This window comes from Bufo gargarizans, chromosome 6 (genome assembly GCF_014858855.1).
Source record: "Bufo gargarizans isolate SCDJY-AF-19 chromosome 6, ASM1485885v1, whole genome shotgun sequence".
In the NCBI taxonomy this organism is placed as follows: domain Eukaryota; kingdom Metazoa; phylum Chordata; class Amphibia; order Anura; family Bufonidae; genus Bufo; species Bufo gargarizans.
The window spans coordinates 379238107-379258813 of NC_058085.1; the positions used below are offsets into that span (position 1 = coordinate 379238107).

The 20707-nt window shown below is 49.6% G+C and overlaps 1 protein-coding gene across 4 annotated transcripts in view; it reads left to right on the forward strand.

The window, feature by feature from the left end:
• The window catches only part of CCDC186 (coiled-coil domain containing 186), a 53093-nt gene extending 38739 nt beyond the window's left edge, over positions 1–14354 (forward strand). For 3 of the 4 annotated variants that reach the window (XM_044296323.1, XM_044296321.1, XM_044296322.1), the window contains exons 15-16: positions 8338–8557; positions 9943–14354. In XM_044296323.1, the coding sequence (XP_044152258.1) occupies positions 8338–8557; positions 9943–10017 (295 nt within the window). In that variant the 3' untranslated portion in view covers positions 10018–14354. Of the gene's footprint in view, positions 1–171; positions 2390–8337; positions 8558–9942 lie in introns of those variants that run through there. The other variant, XM_044296325.1, reaches the window with a different exon arrangement.
• The last annotated feature ends 6353 nt before the right edge of the window (positions 14355–20707 follow it).

Here is a 20707-nt window from a genome sequence, read left to right on the forward strand (position 1 = left end):
GGACATCTGCACAAGATAAACAATTGGCATGCTGCAGATTTTAAAATCCGCACAGCAGGTCAATTTCCGCACCTAAGGAAAAAAATCTAAGTGTTCATGAGATTTTTCCGATCTCTTTTCTGGTACTGTATTACACTGTGGAAAACAACGCATGTGATCCATATTGTGCAGGAACCTTTGGGTCGAGAGAAGGGGAAAGCGCCGCCCTCCAGCAATCGGAGAGTGAAGGACATCGGACCCTCTCACTCCTCAGAGCGCCGGTTGCTTGGGATTTTTAGAATGTGGCCAGTCAAGATGGCGGCCCCATTATTGTGCTGGTCCCATTTCCCGAGCAAGTGATGCTACAATAAAGAATGCTGGCTGGTGCTCACTGCGGGGGCGTCCGCTGCAGATTGTGGTCTGCCCGATATGATTGTCAATACACCGACAATACATATGGATGACAACAGCACAGCAGCAACGCCCCCGGGTTCCCTTAGTCATAGTGTCCCTCCGGCGTGAGACAGGGACTGATTCCACTGTTTTCTATAGGCGTCTGGTGTCGCCCCCTGCCTGAGAGTAAAATGCAGTTTGCCAGAAATGTGCACAGATGTGTTATCATTGTCCGGCTCAGGCATAAAACAACTGGCCGAGCGCAACTGATGTCTGTGGCCCCAGCCTTAGTGGATGAATCACAGGGATTGCCCCGATATGTCCCATCATCATCCTACATGATGGAGTGCATCCTCTGTATGCAAGATCAGTCTGTCCCAGTCTCCCCTGCTTTTTGCTGTATAGGAGCTGTGTACATAAAACAAGGATATTGTTCCTTAGGACCATCTTCTCTCAGATGCATTGGAGCAGTAACTGCAAAATTGGGCGTGCCCTCCAACCCTTGTTATAACAAGTTCTGCAACCTTCTCATATAGTTTGTGTTTCTGTCCAGAATCGACACTTCTCACAACAGAGGGTTTGTAACAGTTGTGCCCAGTGTAGCCAGTCCTCTGGTAAATACTTCCAGGACTCCAGGCTGATACCGTGTGCTGATGTGTTTGTCTAGACTGGATACAATTGTAACAAATCCTCAGATGTCTGTAGCACTAGGTTAGGACAGGTGTTCATCCTGTGGGTAAACGGTGTGTTAGATTCATGGACAGCAAGCAGAGATTGTGAAACACAAAGTGTATTAGAAAGTGTCAGAGCACGTGGGCAGCCTGGAGCTTTGTTCACATGAGGCCGTAGTGATGGTGTCACCTCCGCGGGGTCGCGCTGCCGCCTCCACCAGTTGCCTGTGCGTCTGATCCGCCCGTTTTCTGCTCATCTCATTGTCTTCACAATCGGCCACGTTTGGACTTGTGGATTCTGCCGCTCTGTTTCTGGACCAGGGTTTTGTCTGTGCTTGTTGTCATCTGGTGACACAAATAAGTATGTGTACCCCTCACCCTGTGACCCTGTAGACACCTGGGGTCACCCGGCCATAACAGAAAATGGGAATCATTGTGCTGAAGTACTCTGTGCTGCTGAGTGCTTCCTCCTGTCTGAAGTATGTAATTCTCACAAGACTAATAGGTTTACTCCTGAAATCCTCTGTACTGCTGGGAAGACCCTGCTCCTTCCACTATGTAACTCTCATCCTGTGACTTCCACAAGATCAGCACACTCCTCTCCTTAAATCCTCTGTAATGCTGTGAGAATCCTGCTCCTTCCACTATGTAACATTCAGTCTGTGACCTCCACAAGATCAGCACACTCATCTGCTGAAATCCTCTGTGCTGCTGTGACCCTGCTCCTTCCTCTATATAACCCTCATCCAGTGACTTCCACAAGATCAGGACACTCCTCTCCTGAAATCCTCTGTGCTTCTGAGAGGACTCTGCTCCTTCCACTATGTAACATTCAGTCTGTGACCTCCACAAGATCAGTGCACTCCTCTGCTGAAATCATCTGTGCTGCTGTGACCCTGCTCCTTCCTCTATATAACGCTCATCCAGTGACTTCCACAAGATCAGCACACTCCTCTCCTGAAATCCTCTGTGCTTCTGAGAGGACTCTGCTCCTTCCACTATGTAACAATTAGTCTTTGACCTCCACAAGATCGGCGCACTCCTCTCCTGAAATCCTCTGTGCTGCTGTGTACTCTCACCAGTATTGTGCGGTTGAGGTTTATGTTCGGTTTCCTGTGAGTCTTCCACTCTGAGCACAGAACCGATAAATCTGTAACTTGTGTTGTACACGTGGAGGGGCTTAGGCCGCTCTGGATTATGGGGGGCTGCTGGAGGACCACCTCGCTCGTCTCTCTTGCTTCCATCTCAGGGAACCTCACACTTGCCCCCTGCACCTTCCTGCAATCTTATTGTATTTCAGTTTTGCAGCATTAAAGGGAAAGCCTGTTCTCTGTGGCTTCATTGTTCTTCATGGTTTCAAGATCTCTGCTTGTAGTCAGTGAATGGAGCAGCCATTTTTCACGCTTAAATTTCCTGGCTTAGGCCTTTTTCACACATCAGTGTCTGTGATGACTTCTATGACAAGTGGTCTGTTCACCCGTAAACAATCCATGTTTGGTCCATGTGTCCGTTTTTTGCCCTCCGTTTGTCGCCCATATTCCACGGATACCGCTCGGCTGAAAATTAATTTCCAGAGCTTCTCCTACTGATGAACTGTGAAGACCACTGACAACATGGATGGTTTTTCATGGACCCATAGACTTCAGTGAGTGTGTGTGGTCTGCATCACGGAGCAAAATGGTGCCTGTCCCGTGGATACGGGCGTCTGTGATACGCTGAAGTGTGAACGAGGCCTTACTCCTGCTCACACAGCTGCAGCCCCTTTGTCTTACAGCGGGTTCACATCCGGTTTTATGCCTCCGTTTGGCATATACGTTAGTAAAAAGGATACAAAAACACCGCACACCACGTTCTTGTGTCCTGTCTGGTAAATAAAAAAGTATACTTTTTTTGGGTTGTTTTTTACAATGGAACTTCATGGTGATAGGATGCCAGTGTAGGACATCAGTCTGAGGCATCCGTTTGTTTTCCAAAAAACTGACCCAGTTTAACCACAAATTGGTGATTTTTTTTTCCAAATGTTCTCGTCCGTGCAGTCTACAGGCGGAGCTGCAGAATCGTGGGGTTCTCCACAATCGGTTTGGAAACCGGTTGGTAGTGAAATCATGTCAGCGCGGTTTTAGGTGTCGGCGGCTGCCACGTGTGACTCCTCGGAGGTGGTCAACACAGCGAGCTCTTAAAGGGGTCGTCCACAGTGAAGATCTGTGCCCACTGGAGTCACGGCTGCTGGTGACCTGCTCCTCACAAAAACTGGGCTACCCCGGGGAAGGTTGGGGGCACCCTCCATAGAAGTCTGTGGGGACACAACAACCTCTTCACTTCCTTCTGTAATGGTGGGCGTTCACTGTGCCGGATTCTGCGCTCGCGTCTTCTGTCCTGTTCAGCCGCCGTTGCTGCTTCTCCAGGGATTTGTCTTACCTCATGGTAATCCTCTCCTGCATCAGTGCCCACTAATCACTGCATTTACCATTCGGGCATCTGGGAAAGCTGGGTGACTAATTTTGTTTTTTATAGACATTCACCCCAGTCAAGACAAGGCCGCAGGGCAGGTATAACTGAGGCACCCAGCTTTCCCAGGTTCCTGGGTGACCAGTCACACAGTGTGAGGAGGATGAGCAGATTCCAAGAGCCTGGAAAGCTGGGTGATTACCGTTCAATGTCAGGAGCACCAACTGACCAACTACTGTGTGAGGGTCTCCCCAGTCCCCCCCTAACTGCGCATGTCAAGAGATGAGGATCAGGCATTTTGCTCTTCTGGAGCGGAGTTACCACTGGAGGGGTCTGAGGAATCTGGGGAGGGAGGGCACAGGGATCTCAAAGAAGAGGTCACGTGCTGGAGGGGGGGCAGAGGGGTCTGAAGGGGGACAGAGGGGTCTATAGGGGGAGATCACAATGGTCTGGAGGGGGACAGAGGGGTCTATAGGGGGAGATCACAATGGTCTGGAGGGGGACAGAGGGGTCTATAGGAGGAGATCACAATGTCTGGAGGGGGACAGAGGGGTCTATAGGAGGAGATCACAGTGGTCTGGAGGGGAACAGAGGGGTCTATAGGAGTAGATCACAGTGGTCTGGAGGGGGACAGAGGGGTCTATAGGAGGAGATCACAGTGGTCTGGAGGGGGACAGAGGGGTCTATAGGAGGAGATCACAGTGGTCTGGAGGGAGGGCAGAGGGGTCTGGAGGAGGAGATCACAGTGGTCTGGAGGGGGACAGAGGGGTCTATAGGAGGAGATCAGTGGTCTGGAGGGGGACAGAGGGGTCTATAGGAGGAGATCACAGTGGTCTGGAGGGGAACAGAGGGGTCTATAGGAGGAGATCACAGTGGTCTGGAGGGGGACAGAGGGGTCTATAGGAGGAGATCACAGTGGTCTGGAGGGGGACAGAGGGGTCTATAGGAGGAGATCACAATGTCTGGAGGGGAACAGAGGGGTCTATAGGAGGAGATTACAGTGGTCTGGAGGGGGACAGAGGGGTCTATAGGAGGAGATCACAATGGTCTGGAGGGGGACAGAGGGGTCTATAGGAGGAGATTACAGTGGTCTGGAGGGGGATATAGGGGTCTATAGGAGGAGATCACAGTGGTCTGGAGGGGGACAGAGGGGTCTATAGGAGTAGATCACAGTGGTCTGGAGGGGAACAGAGGGGTCTATAGGAGGAGATCAGTGGTCTGGAGGGGAACAGAGGGGTCTATAGGAGGAGATCACAGTGGTCTGGAGGGGGACAGAGGGGTCTATAGGAGGAGATCACAGTGGTCTGGAGGGGGACAGAGGGGTCTATAGGAGGAGATCACAGTGGTCTGGAGGGGGACAGAGGGGTCTATAGGAGGAGATCACAATGTCTGGAGGGGAACAGAGGGGTCTATAGGAGGAGATCAGTGGTCTGGAGGGGGACAGAGGGGTCTATAGGAGGAGATCACAGTGGTCTGGAGGGGAACAGAGGGGTCTATAGGAGGAGATCACAGTGGTCTGGAGGGGGACAGAGGGGTCTATAGGAGGAGATCACAGTGGTCTGGAGGGGGACAGAGGGGTCTATAGGAGGAGATCACAATGTCTGGAGGGGAACAGAGGGGTCTATAGGAGGAGATCAGTGGTCTGGAGGGGAACAGAGGGGTCTATAGGAGGAGATCACAGTGGTCTGGAGGGGGACAGAGGGGTCTGGCGGAGGAGATCACAGTGGTCTGGAGGGGGACAGAGGGGTCTATAGGAGGAGATCACAGTGGTCTGGAGGGGGACAGAGGGGTCTGGCGGAGGAGATCACAGTGGTCTGGAGGGGGACAGAGGGGTCTATAGGAGGAGATCACAGTGGTCTGGAGGGGGACAGAGGGGTCTATAGGAGGAGATCACAGTGGTCTGGAGGGGGACAGAGGGGTCTATAGGAGGAGATCACAGTGGTCTGGAGGGGGACAGAGGGGTCTAGGAGGAGATCACTGGTCTGGAGGGGGACAGAGGGGTCTATAGGAGGAGATCAGTGGTCTGGAGGGGAACAGAGGGGTCTATAGGAGGAGATTACAGTGGTCTGGAGGGGGACAGAGGGGTCTGGAGGAGGAGATCAGTGGTCTGGAGGGGGATATAGGGGTCTATAGGAGGAGATCACAGTGGTCTGGAGGGGGATATAGGGGTCTATAGGAGGAGATCACAGTGGTCTGGAGGGGGATATAGGAGGAGATCACAGTGGTCTGGAGGGGGATATAGGGGTCTATAGGAGGAGATCACAGTGGTCTGGAGGGGGACAGAGGGGTCTATAGGAGGAGATCACAGTGGTCTGGAGGGGGACAGAGGGGTCTATAGGAGGAGATCACAGTGGTCTGGAGGGGGACAGAGGGGTCTATAGGAGGAGATCACAATGACTGGAGGGGGACAGAGGGGTCTATAGGAGGAGATCACAGTGGTCTGGAGGGGGACAGAGGGGTCTATAGAAGGAGATCACAATGTCTGGAGGGGAACAGAGGGGTCTATAGGAGGAGATCAGTGGTCTGGAGGGGGACAGAGGGGTCTATAGGAGGAGATCACAATGGTCTGGAGGGGAACAGAGGGGTCTATAGGAGGAGATCACAGTGGTCTGGAGGGGAACAGAGGGGTCTATAGGAGGAGATCACAGTGGTCTGGAGGGGAACAGAGGGGTCTATAGGAGGAGATCATAGTAGTCTGGATGCAGTGGTGTATCTTGGTTTTGTGCTGCCCTAGGCGAGACTAAACTAGGGCACCCCCCTAATATAAATTTGACCCACCCCTTCCTGTCAAGGCCAAACCCCTTTCTCTCTAAACCCCACCCCTTCCTATGTGCCATCCACAGATCCCCCTCCCCTACACGGGGCCATCCACAGATCCCCCTCCCCTAAACGGGGCCATCCACAGATCCCCCCTCCCCTAAACGGGGCCATCCACAGATCCCCCTCCCCTAAACGGGGCCATCCACCGATCCCCCTCCCCTAAACGGGGCCATCCACAGATCCCCCTCCCCTAAACGGGGCCATCCACAGATCCCCCTCCCCTAAACGGGGCCATCCACAGATCCCCCTCCCCTAAACGGGGCCATCCACAGATCCCCCTCCCCTAAACGGGGCCATCCACAGATCCCCCTCCCCTAAACGGGGCCATCCACAGATCCCCCTCCCCTAAACGGGGCCATCCACAGATCCCCCTCCCCTAAACGGGGCCATCCACAGATCCCCCTCCCCTAAACGGGGCCATCCACAGATCCCCCTCCCCTAAACGGGGCCATCCACAGATCCCCCTCCCCTAAACGGGGCCATCCACAGATCCCCCTCCCCTAAACGGGGCCATCCACAGATCCCCCTCCCCTAAACGGGGCCATCCACAGATCCCCTTCCCCGACGCTCACAGGAGTACATTTATAATCTAATCAGTAACTTTAACTTTAATCATTGCTGATCTTTTTACTGGATTCCTCCGGTAACAGCAGGCAGTGCGGGCGGGCGGCGCTCACTCACTGACGTCACGCGCCTGCGCCACCTAGTGGGAGGAGCAGGCGCGGGACATCAGTGAGTGAGCGCCTCTCGCACTGCCTGCTGTTACCGGAGCTAAGACAGAGTAAGGTATCCAGCAAAGAGATCAGCAATGATTAAGGTTAAAGTTACTGATTAGTTTATAAATGTTCTCCTGTGAGCGGCGTGGCCCTGTATATTTTAACCCCCACTGAGATAGTGAAAACTCAGATCCGATGGTATATTCTAACGCCCAGGCAAGCGTCCTCGTCACCATGGGAACGCCTGGGGGTTAGAATATACCAGTCCATCGGATCTTCTGAGTATACCGACATATAAGACGGATGGGACAGTGGGCAAATGCCTTGTTTGCCTTGTGATAGATACGCCACTGTCTGGAGGGGGACAGAGGGGTCTATAGGAGGAGATCACAGTGGTCTGGAGGGGGACAGAGGGGTCTGGAGGAGGAGATCACAGTGGTCTGGAGAGGGACAGAGGGGTCTGGAGGGGGACAGAGGGGTCCCGCAGGGGTCGGAGGAGTCTGACGGTCTTTTCCCCTGGAGACCTAGTTTCCTACAGAAGTAGAAAAATGTAAAAATAAAATAAACTACGGAGTCGTATCAGAAGACAGAGTGGGCGCAGGTCAGTGAGGTGCAGCTGTCCGCCCCCCAGAGCGCCATATACATGACTGGTGGGAGGTAGGGGGTTCCCTGTGCCTCGCTGCAGAGACTCAGCACCCATGCTCTGGTGAAGGCTATTATCACGGCCCCTCATGGCAGAGGATTCATATCCATCACCATAGTCGTGGGGTCTGCATAATTCCCAGCGCCATGCTGACAGTAATGTACGTCCTGCAGGGATACAGTATCCTCTGTTCCTGGGAAAGCTGGGTGACCCCTAATACTACATCCATTACGGCCCTAACTGCCATTGTTGTCCAGCTTTCCAGCAGCCCTGAGCGGCACATACTTTAGCTCTGTACATGAAGAGCGGCTCTATAACTAGAAGGTTAGGAGTGTGGGAAAGCTGGGTGACGTCACTGGTAATGTTGGATAATTATATGGATTTGATTAGCTGTCATATTGTTACCTGGGAAAGCTGGGTGCCAGGAAGAGGGGTGCTGGATATATCCTATGTCATGCGTGTCCTGAAAATCTGGGTGACCTCCATAATGGAGCGGTAATGGTGGTAATATTGGTTGTCATCCAGCTTTCCCGGGATCACAGATGTTGATCAGACATCTCAACAGGCAGGATGTGACTGCAGAATTTAATGGCCTGTAGGTTTTGCGGAGAGGCTTTGTTCCTCTGGTTTTTGGGTTGCCTCTTATACCTGCCGATTGTTTTTGCAGAATTATCCAGAGCTACGTGTTACGGGAGGAGTCCGGGACTCTGTCATCTGAGGCATCAGACTTCAACAAGGCTCATCTGAGCCGGCGAGGGGGCATCATGGCTTCCCTGTACACCTCCCACCAGGCGGACAGCGGCCTCACCCTGGAACTGTCCCTGGAGATTAACAAGAAGCTGCAGGCTGTGCTGGAAGACACCTTACTGAAGAACATCACCCTGAAGGTGAGCCACCCCCTGACCCCCACCCCACATGGTCACACCTGTTGGCGTATTGCACCCCTTTTACATGATATCAAGGTAATAGAGGCATTTCCTGTGTTGGTAAAAAGTGACCTCATTAAAGAGGTACTGCAGCCTTAAACATCTATGGTTGCTAGAACAGGGTCCCCACCTCCACAGCCTCACTAGCAGCTGAAGCCCAAAGCAAAGTCCGTAGGACGGACGAAAACAGTGCTGTAGCTTTTTTTCTTCCCCACAGTCACCACTAGAGGGAGCTCACTACATACAGATTATACAGCCACCACTAGGGGGAGCTCACTACATACAGATTATACAGTCACCACTAGAGGGAGCTCACTACATACAGATTATACAGCCACCACTAGGGGGAGCTCATTATATACAGATTATACAGCCACCACTAGAGGGAGCTCACTACATACAGATTATACAGCCACCACTAAAAGGAGCTCACTACATACAGATTATAGAGCCACCACTAGGGGGAGCTCACTACATACAGATTATAGAGCCACCACTAGAGGGAGCTCACTACATACAGATTATACAGTCACCACTAGAAGGAGCTCACTACATGCAGATTATACAGCCACCACTAGAGGGAGCTCACTACATACAGATTATACAGCCACCACTAGAGGGAGCTCACTACATACAGATTATACAGCCACCACTAGAGGGAGCTCACTACATACAGATTATACAGCCACCACTAGAGGGAGCTCACTAAATACAGATTATACAGCCACCACTAGAGGGAGCTCACTACATAGAGATTATACAGCCACCACTAGAGGGAGCTCACCACATACAGATTATACAGCCACCACTAGAGGGAGATCACCACATACAGATTATACAGCCACCACTAGAGGGAGCTCACCACATACAGATTATACAGCCACCACTAGAGGGAGCTCACCACATACAGATTATACAGCCACCACTAGGGGGAGCTCACTACATACAGATTATACAGCCACCACTAGAGGGAGCTCACTACATACAGATTATACAGCCACCACTAGAGGGAGCTCACTACATACAGATTATACAGCCACCACTAGAGGGAGCTCACCACATACAGATTATACAGCCACCACTAGAGGGAGCTCACCACATACAGATTATACAGCCACCACTAGAGGGAGCTCACCACATACAGATTATTCAGCCACCACTAGAGGGAGCTCACTGCATACAGATCATTCAGCCACCACTAGAGGGAGCTCACCACATACAGATTATACAGCCACCACTAGGGGGAGCTCACTACATACAGACATCACACGCTCTCTCCCTCTCTCTCTCCCCCTTTCTGTTTTTCCCCCTGTCTCTTTTGTGACCTTTCTGTCTTTGCTCCCCAGGAGAACCTCCAGACTCTGGGGATGGAGATCGAGCGTCTGATTAAGCAGCAGAGTGGCGGTGAGCGCAGGATGTGACCGCGGCTCATGGCTCTCCTGGGGGCACAGAGATGTCAGAAATCCCGGAAACCTTATGTTATTGGAAGAAGCTTTTGCACTAATTACGAGGGGGAATAATGAGATGAACACTCCTGTGACTCCACCCTCAACAGCGCTTCCATTCAGGTTAAGCAAACAGTTTTCTTACTTATTCCCTGGCCACTTACCTGATCTTATAGAACTACAGCTGCCAGAAAGCCCTGGGCAGTCACATATTCTGTGCTCCAGGTTCTTCCATCAGATCACTCCATCTGGACGTCAAATGCCAAACTCCTGATCGGTAAATAGAAGCCATTTTATCTGTTTGTCTCTGGGAAAGCTGGGTGACGAGCCATACGGCCACCAATGCAGAGTCCACGGGCGTGTCACCCAGCTTTCTGCAATTCCCAGGTCTGCCTAGATAAATGACACTGGGCAGGGGGAGTGTGTAAGCATCACAAGGCAGTCTGCCCTGCAGGAGTCTGGAAAAGCTGGGTGACTAATTGGCTGCCATTACCGCGACCTCCGGGGCTGGTACCCCTGACTTCTTCAATTTACATTTCCTTGTCTCCACTCACATCCAAAGCTGCAGCGTAACAGTAGTTTAGCCCCGCCCTTCGATCAGACGTGCCTATGAACTCCCACAATGCACTGCAGTAAGAGGACTGCGGTTCCTCAGAATTCTATGTTTAGCTTTAGACCTAACTGGAGCAGAACACGTCGTAGTCTAGGGATCGGCAGGAGGGAAGGAGAAGAAATGTACGTTTAGGTGAAGATTTCCTTAAAAGTCACAACTTTAAAAATAATTTATACTTCTACTGAGTACTGCGCAGCCTGCTGACGGGTGACAGGAGCGCAGCGCGCCAAAGAGGGTGACGTCTGCTGACAACTTCACCTATGTAGTAGATGTCAACTGCAGTCCTATGTAACGCCACAGATAACAGTGATAGCTCTCTGAGTGCAGGTAATGTAGTAGTCACCTGCAGTCCTATGTAACACCACAGATAACAGTGATAACTCTCTTAGTACAGATAATGTAGTAGATGTCACTTGCAGTCCTATGTAACACCACAGATAACACAGTGAGAACTCTGAGTACAGATAATGTAGTAGTCACCTGCAGTCCTATGTAAAACCAGAGGAAATCATCCCGATCTCCCTATGAGCTCTGCTACATCTGTATAGTCTGTGGGTGACGTCTGGACTGGAGGTCTGTGTGTCTCTGACGTCACCCACTGTCGGATCCCTCCAGACAGCAGGTCTCTATAATTGATGTAGTTGTGGTGAAGCCGTAATGAGTTGGTGTTTGGCTGCGGTGTAATTGATGGGACAGACGTGCGGTGCTACATGATGGGCGGCCTGCAGCGCGCTCTGTAACCACATTACCGTCTGGCTGCGCAGTCCCCGCCGTCCATTCAGGAAGATTTAACACTTTCTGTGAAGATTTAATTATTATTCTGCGCCGTCCATCATCTCGTTTAATCCCCTCCCCCGCCTAATTTTACCGTCTTATCGCACTAGTCTGCTGTGTGTTACCGCCACGGCCATGGACGTGTGTGCAAAGGAGCACGTGGAGGTGTATTACTACAACTCCCAGCATTTCCGGCTGTGAACCCCTGGCGGTTTATGAATGACTGACTGGGTGATCGTGTGACGTGGCGGCCATCGCCGGCTCGGCGTTTATGCTGCATCATGTGCCGTTATCTGTGGGAGCAATGAGTGCACGAGGTGACAAATGCCTCAAACATGTCCCTGATCTGCCCGTGGACTGCGGAGCTCACCCTGCTTTTCACAGGCCCTGAATAACGTTATGCTGTATGCGCCGTGCAGGGTCTGCAGAAAGCTGGGTGAGCACCACGCGAGAGCCGCCACGGCCCCTTCACATCGGTAGCGGTCATGGCGCAGACTGCAGCAGGCGACCGGTTATTGTTATCTCGCCAGCCGCCATTTCTTTTTTTTTTGTTGAGATCATTGGCATTTTCAGTACTTTAAGACGAGGTACTATTCGCCGGCTCTAAACGGCTCTGGATAATCTGAGCGATTTCTTACCATCCCTATCCATAGAAAATCAGGCGGTGCGAAGATGCCTCCAGAGCATCGTGCGGTCTGTGGCCGCTGACGCGTTTCCATCCACAGGACATTAAAGGAAATGAACATTACTCACTGTGCCATGAGAAGGTGTAGTATACAGTCTGTATTAATAGCTTACGGTTTTCAAGATCTCTGCTTCCTGTCGTGTGATGGATGCACAAGTGCACAAAACTCTCCTGTCCAGGCGTCATAGTCATGTAAGCTGTGTGTCCATCGCATGACCAGGACTGATCTGTATACGCTGCGTACACAGGGTTCTATAGTGCTAAAGCAAGCAGAGATCTAGCCATGGATAAGAGTGTGAGCATAGAGCAGTCACTTGCCTCTAAGAGTGATGAAAGATTGCCCAGGAGGGCAGGTGTCAGGAGGAGAATGGCAGCCAGACCGCCGCACCCCCGTTATCAGGGGAAACCTTAGTAATGGAGGCCAGAAAAATGTTCTGATGTCCCCCGTAGACAAGGTTGTGGCCCCGACCTGTCAGAATCCACCAATATGGCTGCTATTACAGCTGCTCATGGGTTGTCACCCAGCTTTCCCAGCATCCAGAACACCTCCGGCTGCACAGCTCGGGAGATTTACCACTCAGGGCTGTAAGAAAGCTGAGCCTTGTGGGAGCAGCGATGGCGACGGCCCCGTCTGTGCTTTCCCAGACCCCCGTGTCCTCAGCCAGGTTAGGTCAGGACTCTGGGAAAGCTGGGTGACCTCTCCTGCAGAGACGTAAGTGCGGCCATATTGACTGTCACCCAGCTTTCCCAGAGACTGATAAGACTAAGAATTTGAATCTTTTAACCTGGGTTTCTGCACCCATCCAGCTATTGTAAAATGTCAACTCCCAACATGCCCTGCCAGCTGGGAGTAGTAGTTTCCCAACAGTTGTAGAGTTTGGATGTGCGGAGATAAAATCGCGCGATCTAAAATGTATTCCACACGCTGCTCCCCTCCTCCCTGACAAATCCGAGCGCTCAATGCCAGACGTCTCCTGCAGTCTCCCATAAATCAGCGCAGCACACAGAAAATATGCGCAGGCGAGATTCCCCCAGATTTATTGTCGTTTTTTTATTTTCTGAAATCAAATTCTTATGGAGGGTGTTTTTTTTTTTTTTTTTTTTTTTTTTCCTTTTTTGTATCTTTTATCATAATGATGTAAAAAACTGTAAATTAAATCTGTATTTTTCCAGAACGCTGCGTGTTCTTTGTATATATTGTTTGTCCTGTGCAGGTATGGCGCCATGGGCGTGTCCAATGGGCATCTCCTATTATTGTCCAAGAAACAGCGCCGCTCGTGTCCACAGGTTGTGTCTGGTATTACAGCTGTGAATATTGCTGAGTTGCAGTACCACACATGACCTGTAGACAGGTGTGGTGCTGTTTTTGGAAGTAAGCAGTCGTGTGTTTCGAATTCTGTACAACCCCCTTTAAGAAATGATCCCTTCAGACTCGGGATCCGCCCTCTTGTTGCGTTTGTTCCGCCGCAGTCGCTCTCCGGGGGTCATCAGTGCTATTGTTCAGGTGCTGATTTGATCCTATTAGATTTGATGAGCATGTGACCTTGAATATCTTAATGAATGTAACTTTGTATTTGTTTTATGAAGAATTTGCTTTTAATGTATCCAGGGCCACCGATGAGAAACAACCGGACTGTGCTGGTTCTGCTTTATTTAAAGGGGAGCTCCATAAATGAGACATCATCCCAGTTTCCTTGTAGGCAGCCATTCCATTAACTTCTGCCCTGACCATTGACCGTTGTGTTCCCTGAGACAAATATCTGACCGATATCAGAGCAATCAGATTGGATTGATTTAAAATTGACCGCATGCACGTCTTAGGTGAACTCCTTTGAGTCGGGCATGTCCGGTGGGCGACCTCTGCACTAGTGCTGCACGTGGTCGTAAATGATCAGATGCAGGAACCTACATAAGGGATTGGGCCCCCCATCCTGTACAGCGCGTATTTCAGGGAGAGCTGATCGTTTACTTCTGCCTGGTGCAGCACAGATTACACTCCCCCCATGATGAGATATTTGCTGCTCTGTCACTTGATTGGACTTCTTCACTCCCTGCTTCTGTATGTACGTAACACTCCAGTGATCTACATGAATATAATGTATATGATATAAATGTATCTTGTTACAATGTACATGATTATAATATATAATGTATCTTGATTTGTAAATATAATGTATAAATTATTCCTGGATGACTCTAGATTCTGTATATCTTGTAATTTTAAATAAATTGTACAGAGAACCGGATGTCTCCATTATAACGAGTTGTTCTGGAAAAGGTATCTTACTGTAATAAATGTAACGTATGCAGCCGCTGTGCGCAGTGTCGTCATCCTGTGCAGCCGCTGTCTGCAGGCTTGTCCTTCTACAGTGACTGCACCAGCAGAATAGTGAGTGCAGCTCTGGAGTATAATACAGGATGTAACTCAGGATCAGTACAGGATAAGTAATGTATGTACACAGTGACTGCACCAGCAGAATAGTGAATGCAGCTCTGGAGTATAATACAGGCTTTGCTGGACATTTGTTTTTATAATTAGTTGGGTCTTTTAAGAGACTTGGGTGTGTGTTCTAAGGTATTTACCCTTTTTATCTGCAGAATATTTGTTGCTGATTATTACAGGAAGGATAATTACAGGTTTGCTCATCATTTTGGAGACGTCACAGTGATCTGACCAGCTGCTAATTAATGGAAATGACCAATATAAGGCTGAGGTCATAGTAGGTACAGATTATACATCAGTTACCTGTCATCCTGTCACATGGTGGCCAAATCAAGAAAAGCATACTGCCTGAAAGAAATAATCTAATTTTTAAAACATATAACTAACATGAAGAAAGAAAATTTCAAAAAAAGAAAATTTCAGTTGGGTTTTCTGGAATGTTTTTTCTAATGCAGGGCTCCAAATCATCTATATAGCCATAAAGATACATGATACATTCTGTCTACCTGCAACCACCAATAGGAGCTCAACGGCTTGCTGCAAATGGATATATACAGCCACCACTAGAGGGAGCTCAGGAGATTACTGCATACAGATATATACAGCCACCACTAGAGGGAGCTCAGGAGATTACTACATATAGATATATACAGCCACCACTAGAGGGAGCTCAGGAGATTACTACATACAGATATATACAGCCACCACTAGAGGGAGCTCAGGAGATTACTGCATACAGATATATACAGCCACCACTAGAGGGAGCTCAGGAGATTACTACATACAGATATATACAGCCACCACTAGAGGGAGCTCAGGAGATTACTACATACAGATATATACAGCCACCAGTAGAGGGAGCTCAGGATCATACTGCATACAGATATATACAGCCACCACTAGAGGGAGCTCAGGAGATTACTGCATACAGATATATACAGCCACCATTAGAGGGAGCTCAGGAGATTACTACATACAGATATATACAGCCACCACTAGAGAGAGCTCAGGAGATTACTGCATACAGATATATACAGCCACCACTAGAGGGAGCTCAGGAGATTACTACATACAGATATATACTGCCACCACTAGAGGGGCCGGAGGAGATTACTGCATACAGATACATACAGCCACCACTAGAGGGAGCTCAGGAGATTACTGCATACAGATACATACAGCCACCACTAGAGGGAGCTCAGGAGATTACTACATACAGATGTATACAGCCACCACTAGAGGGAGCTCAGGAGATTACGGCATACAGATATATACAGCCACCACTAGAGGGAGCTCAGGAGATTACTGCATACAGATATATACAGCCACCACTAGAGGGAGCTCAGGAGATTACTACGTACAGATATATACATCCACCACTAGAGGGCGCTCAGGAGATTACTACATACAGATATATACAGTCACCACTAGAGGGAGCTCAGGAGATTACTACATACAGATATATACAGTCACCACTAGAGGGAGCTCAGGAGATTACTACATACAGATATATACAGCCACCACTAGAGGGAGCTCAGGAGATTACTGCATACAGATATATATACAGCCACCACTAGAGGGCGCTCAGGAGATTACTGCATACAGATATATACAGCCACCACTAGAGGGAGCTCAGGAGATTACTGCATACAGATATATACAGCCACCACTAGAGGGAGCTCAGGAGATTACTACATACAGATATTTATACAGCCACCACTAGAGGGAGCTCAGGAGATTACTACATACAGGTATATACAGCCACCACTAGAGGGAGCTCAGGAGATAACCACATACAGATACAGTTGTGATCAACATAATAGCAGTCAGACATAACTAACCTGATCAATCAATGTTACTGGTAGAAATGATATTTCTACATGGCAAATAATTTACTAGCAGGTGTAGTGAAGTAATAGAAACCCAACAGTCATGACATGCATGCTGCTGATTCCCTGTAATTCAATCACTTATTGAAAGGGGCATGTTCAAAATAATAGCAGTGTGCAGTTCAATTGGTGAGGTCATTCATTCTTTGAAAAACAGGTGGCAAGTATTGTCCTTATTTAAGGAGGGAAGGCAGCAAATGTTGTACATGTCGGTTACAGAGCATTTCTCTCTGAAATTCAGAGGAAAATGTGTCCTTCCAGACATTGTTCAGAAGAACGCCGTACCTTGATTAAAAAGTTGATTGGAGAGGGGAAAACGTAAAGAAGTGCAGAAAATGATTGGCTGCTCAGCTAAAATGATCGCAAATGCTTTAAAATGGCAACCAAAACCTGAAAGACGTGGAAGAAAGCGAAAAACTACCATTCGACTGCATAGAAAAATAGACCAAATGGCGAGGACTCAGCCAACCATCAGCTCCAGGAAGATGAAAGAAGGTGTGAAGTTCCCTGTGAGGACTGTTACAATGAGAAGACGCCTATGTGAGGCCGAGCGAGCTGCGAGAAGCCCCCGCAAAGTCCCACTGCTGGAAACAAGACATGGACTGAAGAGCTTACAATCTGCCAAAGAGCCCATTGACGGCCTGAAGAGACATTCTGTGGACTGATGGAAGTACGATGGTTCTTTTTGGGTCTAGTGGCCGGAGACAGTTTGTCAGACGACCCCCAAACACTGAATTCAGCCCCAGTGCACTGTGAAGACGGTGAGGCATGGTGGACAAGCATCATGATATGGGGATGTTTCTCATACTAAGGCCTCGTGCGCATGACTGTTCCGTTTTTTGCGGGTCCGCATATTGTGGATCCGCAAAACAAGTAAGCTGCCCATGTGCCTTCCGCAATTTGCGTTCTGTAGAAATGCCTATTCTTGTCCGCCAAACGGACAAGAATAGGACATGTTATATTTTTGTTGAAGGGCTACGTAACGGAGCAACGGGTGCGGACAGCATACGGAGGTCTGTCTGCATCTTTTGCGGCCCCATTTAAGTGGATGGGTCCGCACCCAGGCCGCAAAAACTGCGGCTCGGATGCGGACCAGAAAAACAGTCGTGTGCATGAGGCCCTAAGGTGTTGGGCCTATTCATCGCAGACCAGAGATCATGGATCAGTGTGAATCCATCAGAATACTGGAAGAGGTCATGCTGCCTTATGCTGAAGAGGAAATACCCTTGAAATGGGTGTTCCAACAAGACGACGACCCCGAACACAGCAGTAAACGGGCAACTTGTGGGTGACATCAAAAATGCAGTTTCTGAGGCAAAACCAAGAAATAGAGAAGAACTGTGGAATGTGGTCTGATCATCCTGGGCTGGAGAACCTGGTCACAGGGGCAGAAGGTGGTGACTCCGAGCGGCACAGACGTCCAGCAGGTCTCAGAGACAGCGGGTATACAACTGAGTATCAGTGACGGGATTCAGAGGAAAGGAAATCCTCAGACATTTCTCAGTTTATATAGTGAAGGTTTGAGTTTGCAAAGAAGAATACAAACACTATTTTCTGTTTAACAGTCTAAGGCCTCATGCACACAACAGTATTTTTTCACGGTCCGCAAAACGGGGTCCGTGGGTCCGTGATCCGTGACCGTTTTTTCGTCCGTGGGTCTTCCTTGATTTTTGGAGGATCCACGGACATGAAAAAAAAATTCGTTTTGGTGTCCGCCTGGCCGTGCGAAGCCAAACGGATCCGTCCTGAATTACAATGCAAGTCAATGGGGACGGATCCGTTTGACGTTGGCACAATATGGTGCAATTGCAAACAGATCCGTCCCCCATTGACTTTCAATGTAAAGTCAGGAGTCCCTTTTATACCATCGGATTGGAGTTTTCTCCAATCCGATGGTATATTTTAACTTGAAGCGTCCCCATCACCATGGGAACGCCTCTATGTTAGAATATACCATCGGATTTGAGTTACATCGTGAAAACTCATATCCGACAGTATATTCTAACACAGAAGCGTTCCCAGGTGATGGGGACGCTTCTAGTTAGAATATACTACGAACTGTGTACATGACTGCCCCCTGTGATCAGCACAATTAACCCCTCAGGTGCCTCACCTGAAGGGGTTAATTGTGCGTATCATTTTCCCCTGTAAGAGATCAGGGGCTGCCAGGCAGCAGGGGGCAGACCCCCCCCTCCCCAGTTTGAATATCATTGGTGGCCAGTGCGGCCCCCCTCCCTCTCCAGTTTGAATATCATTGATGGCACAGTGTGCGGGCCCCCCGGCCCCCCTCCCTCTATTGTATTAATAACATTGGTGGCACAGTGTGCGGCCTCCCCCGGCCCCCCCTCTATTGTATTAATAACATTGGTGGCACAGTGTGCGGCGCCCCCCCTCCCTCCCTCTATTGTATTAATAACATTGGTGGCAGTGGGCGGCCCCCCCGGCCCCCCCTCCCTCTCTTTATTGTATTTATAACATTGGTGGCCAGTGTGCGGCCCCCCCCCCCCCCCCGATCATTGGTGGCAGCGGAGAGATCCGATCGGAGTCCCAGTTTTATCGCTGGGGCTACGATCAGTAACCATGGCAAACAGGACGCTACTGCAGTCCTGGTTGCCATGGTTACTTAGCAATATTAGAAGCATCATACTTACCTGCTGGCTGGTGCGATGTCTGTGTCCGGCCGGGCGCTCCTCCTACTGGTAAGTGACAGGTCTGTGCGGCGCATTGCTTAATGATCTGTCACTTACCAGTAGGAGGAGCTCCCGGCCGGACACAGACATCGCAGCAGCCAGCAGGTAAGTATGATGCTTCTAATATTGCTAAGTAACCATGGCAAGCAGGACTGCAGTAGTATCCTGGTTGCCATGGTTACCGATCGGAGCACCAGCGATTAAACTGGGACTCCGATCGGAACTCTCCGCTGCCACCAATGATCGGGGGGGGGAGAGGGGAGGCCACACACTGTGCCACCAATGTTATAAATACAATAGAGGGAGGGGCGCACACTGGCCACCAATGTTATAAATACAATGGCGGGAGGGGGGGCCGGGGGGGGCGCACACTGGCCACCAATGTTATTAATACAATAGAGGGAGGGGCCGCACTGGCCACCAATGAAATTGAAACTGGGGAGGGAGGGAGGGGGGGGGGGGTCTGCCCCTTGCTGCCTGGCAGCCCCTGATCTCTTATAGGGGGCTATGATACGTACAATTATTCCCTTCAGGTGCGGCACATGAGGGGTTAATCATACGGATCACAGCCCCCTGTAAGAGATCGGGTGCTGCCAGGCAGCAGGGGGCAGTCATGTACACAGTTCGTAATATATTCTAACTAGAAGCGTCCCCATCACCATGGGAACGCCTCTGTGTTAGAATATACTGTCGGATCTGAGTTTTCACGAAGTGAAAACTCAGCTCTGGAATAAGCTTTTATGCAGATGGATCTGCGGATCCATCTGTATGAAAGTAACCTACGGCCACGGACACGGATGCCAATCTTGTGTGCATCCGTGTTTTTTCACTGACCCATTAACTTGAATGGGTCCGTGAACTGTTGTCCATCAAAAAAATAGGACAGGTCCTATTTTTTTGACGGACAGGATACACGGATCACGGAGGCGGATGACAAACGGTGCATTTTCCGAGTTTTCAACGGACCGATTGAAAGTCAATGGATCCGCAGAAAATCACGGAAAATGGAACAACGGCCACGGGTGCACACAACGGTCGTGTGCATGAGGCCTAATATTCACTTTTCTTCAATTTTTTTGGTAGAGGAACAACACAAATTTGATATAATTTTCTTCATTTTTTTTATTTGTAATAGAACGTGTAGTGTTCCCAATGCATTTGTGTGTATTGAAATAGAAGCTATTTGAGGGAATTTGAGCTTTATTCACTTTTTAAACACACTGCTATTATTTTGAACACAACTGTATATACATCCACCACTAGAGGGAGCTCAGGAAATTACTGCATACAGGTATATACAGCCACCACTAGAGGAAGCTCAGGAGATTACTACATACAGATATATACAGCCACCACTAGAGGGAGCTCAGGAGATTACTACATACAGATATATACAGCCACCACTAGAGGGAGCTCAGGAGATTACTACAAACAGATATATACAGCCACCACTAGAGGGAGCTCAGGAGATTACTACATACAGATATATACAGCCATCACTGGAGGGAGTTTAGGAGATAACTGCATACAGAAATATACAGCCACCACTAGAGGGAGCTTAGGAGATTACTG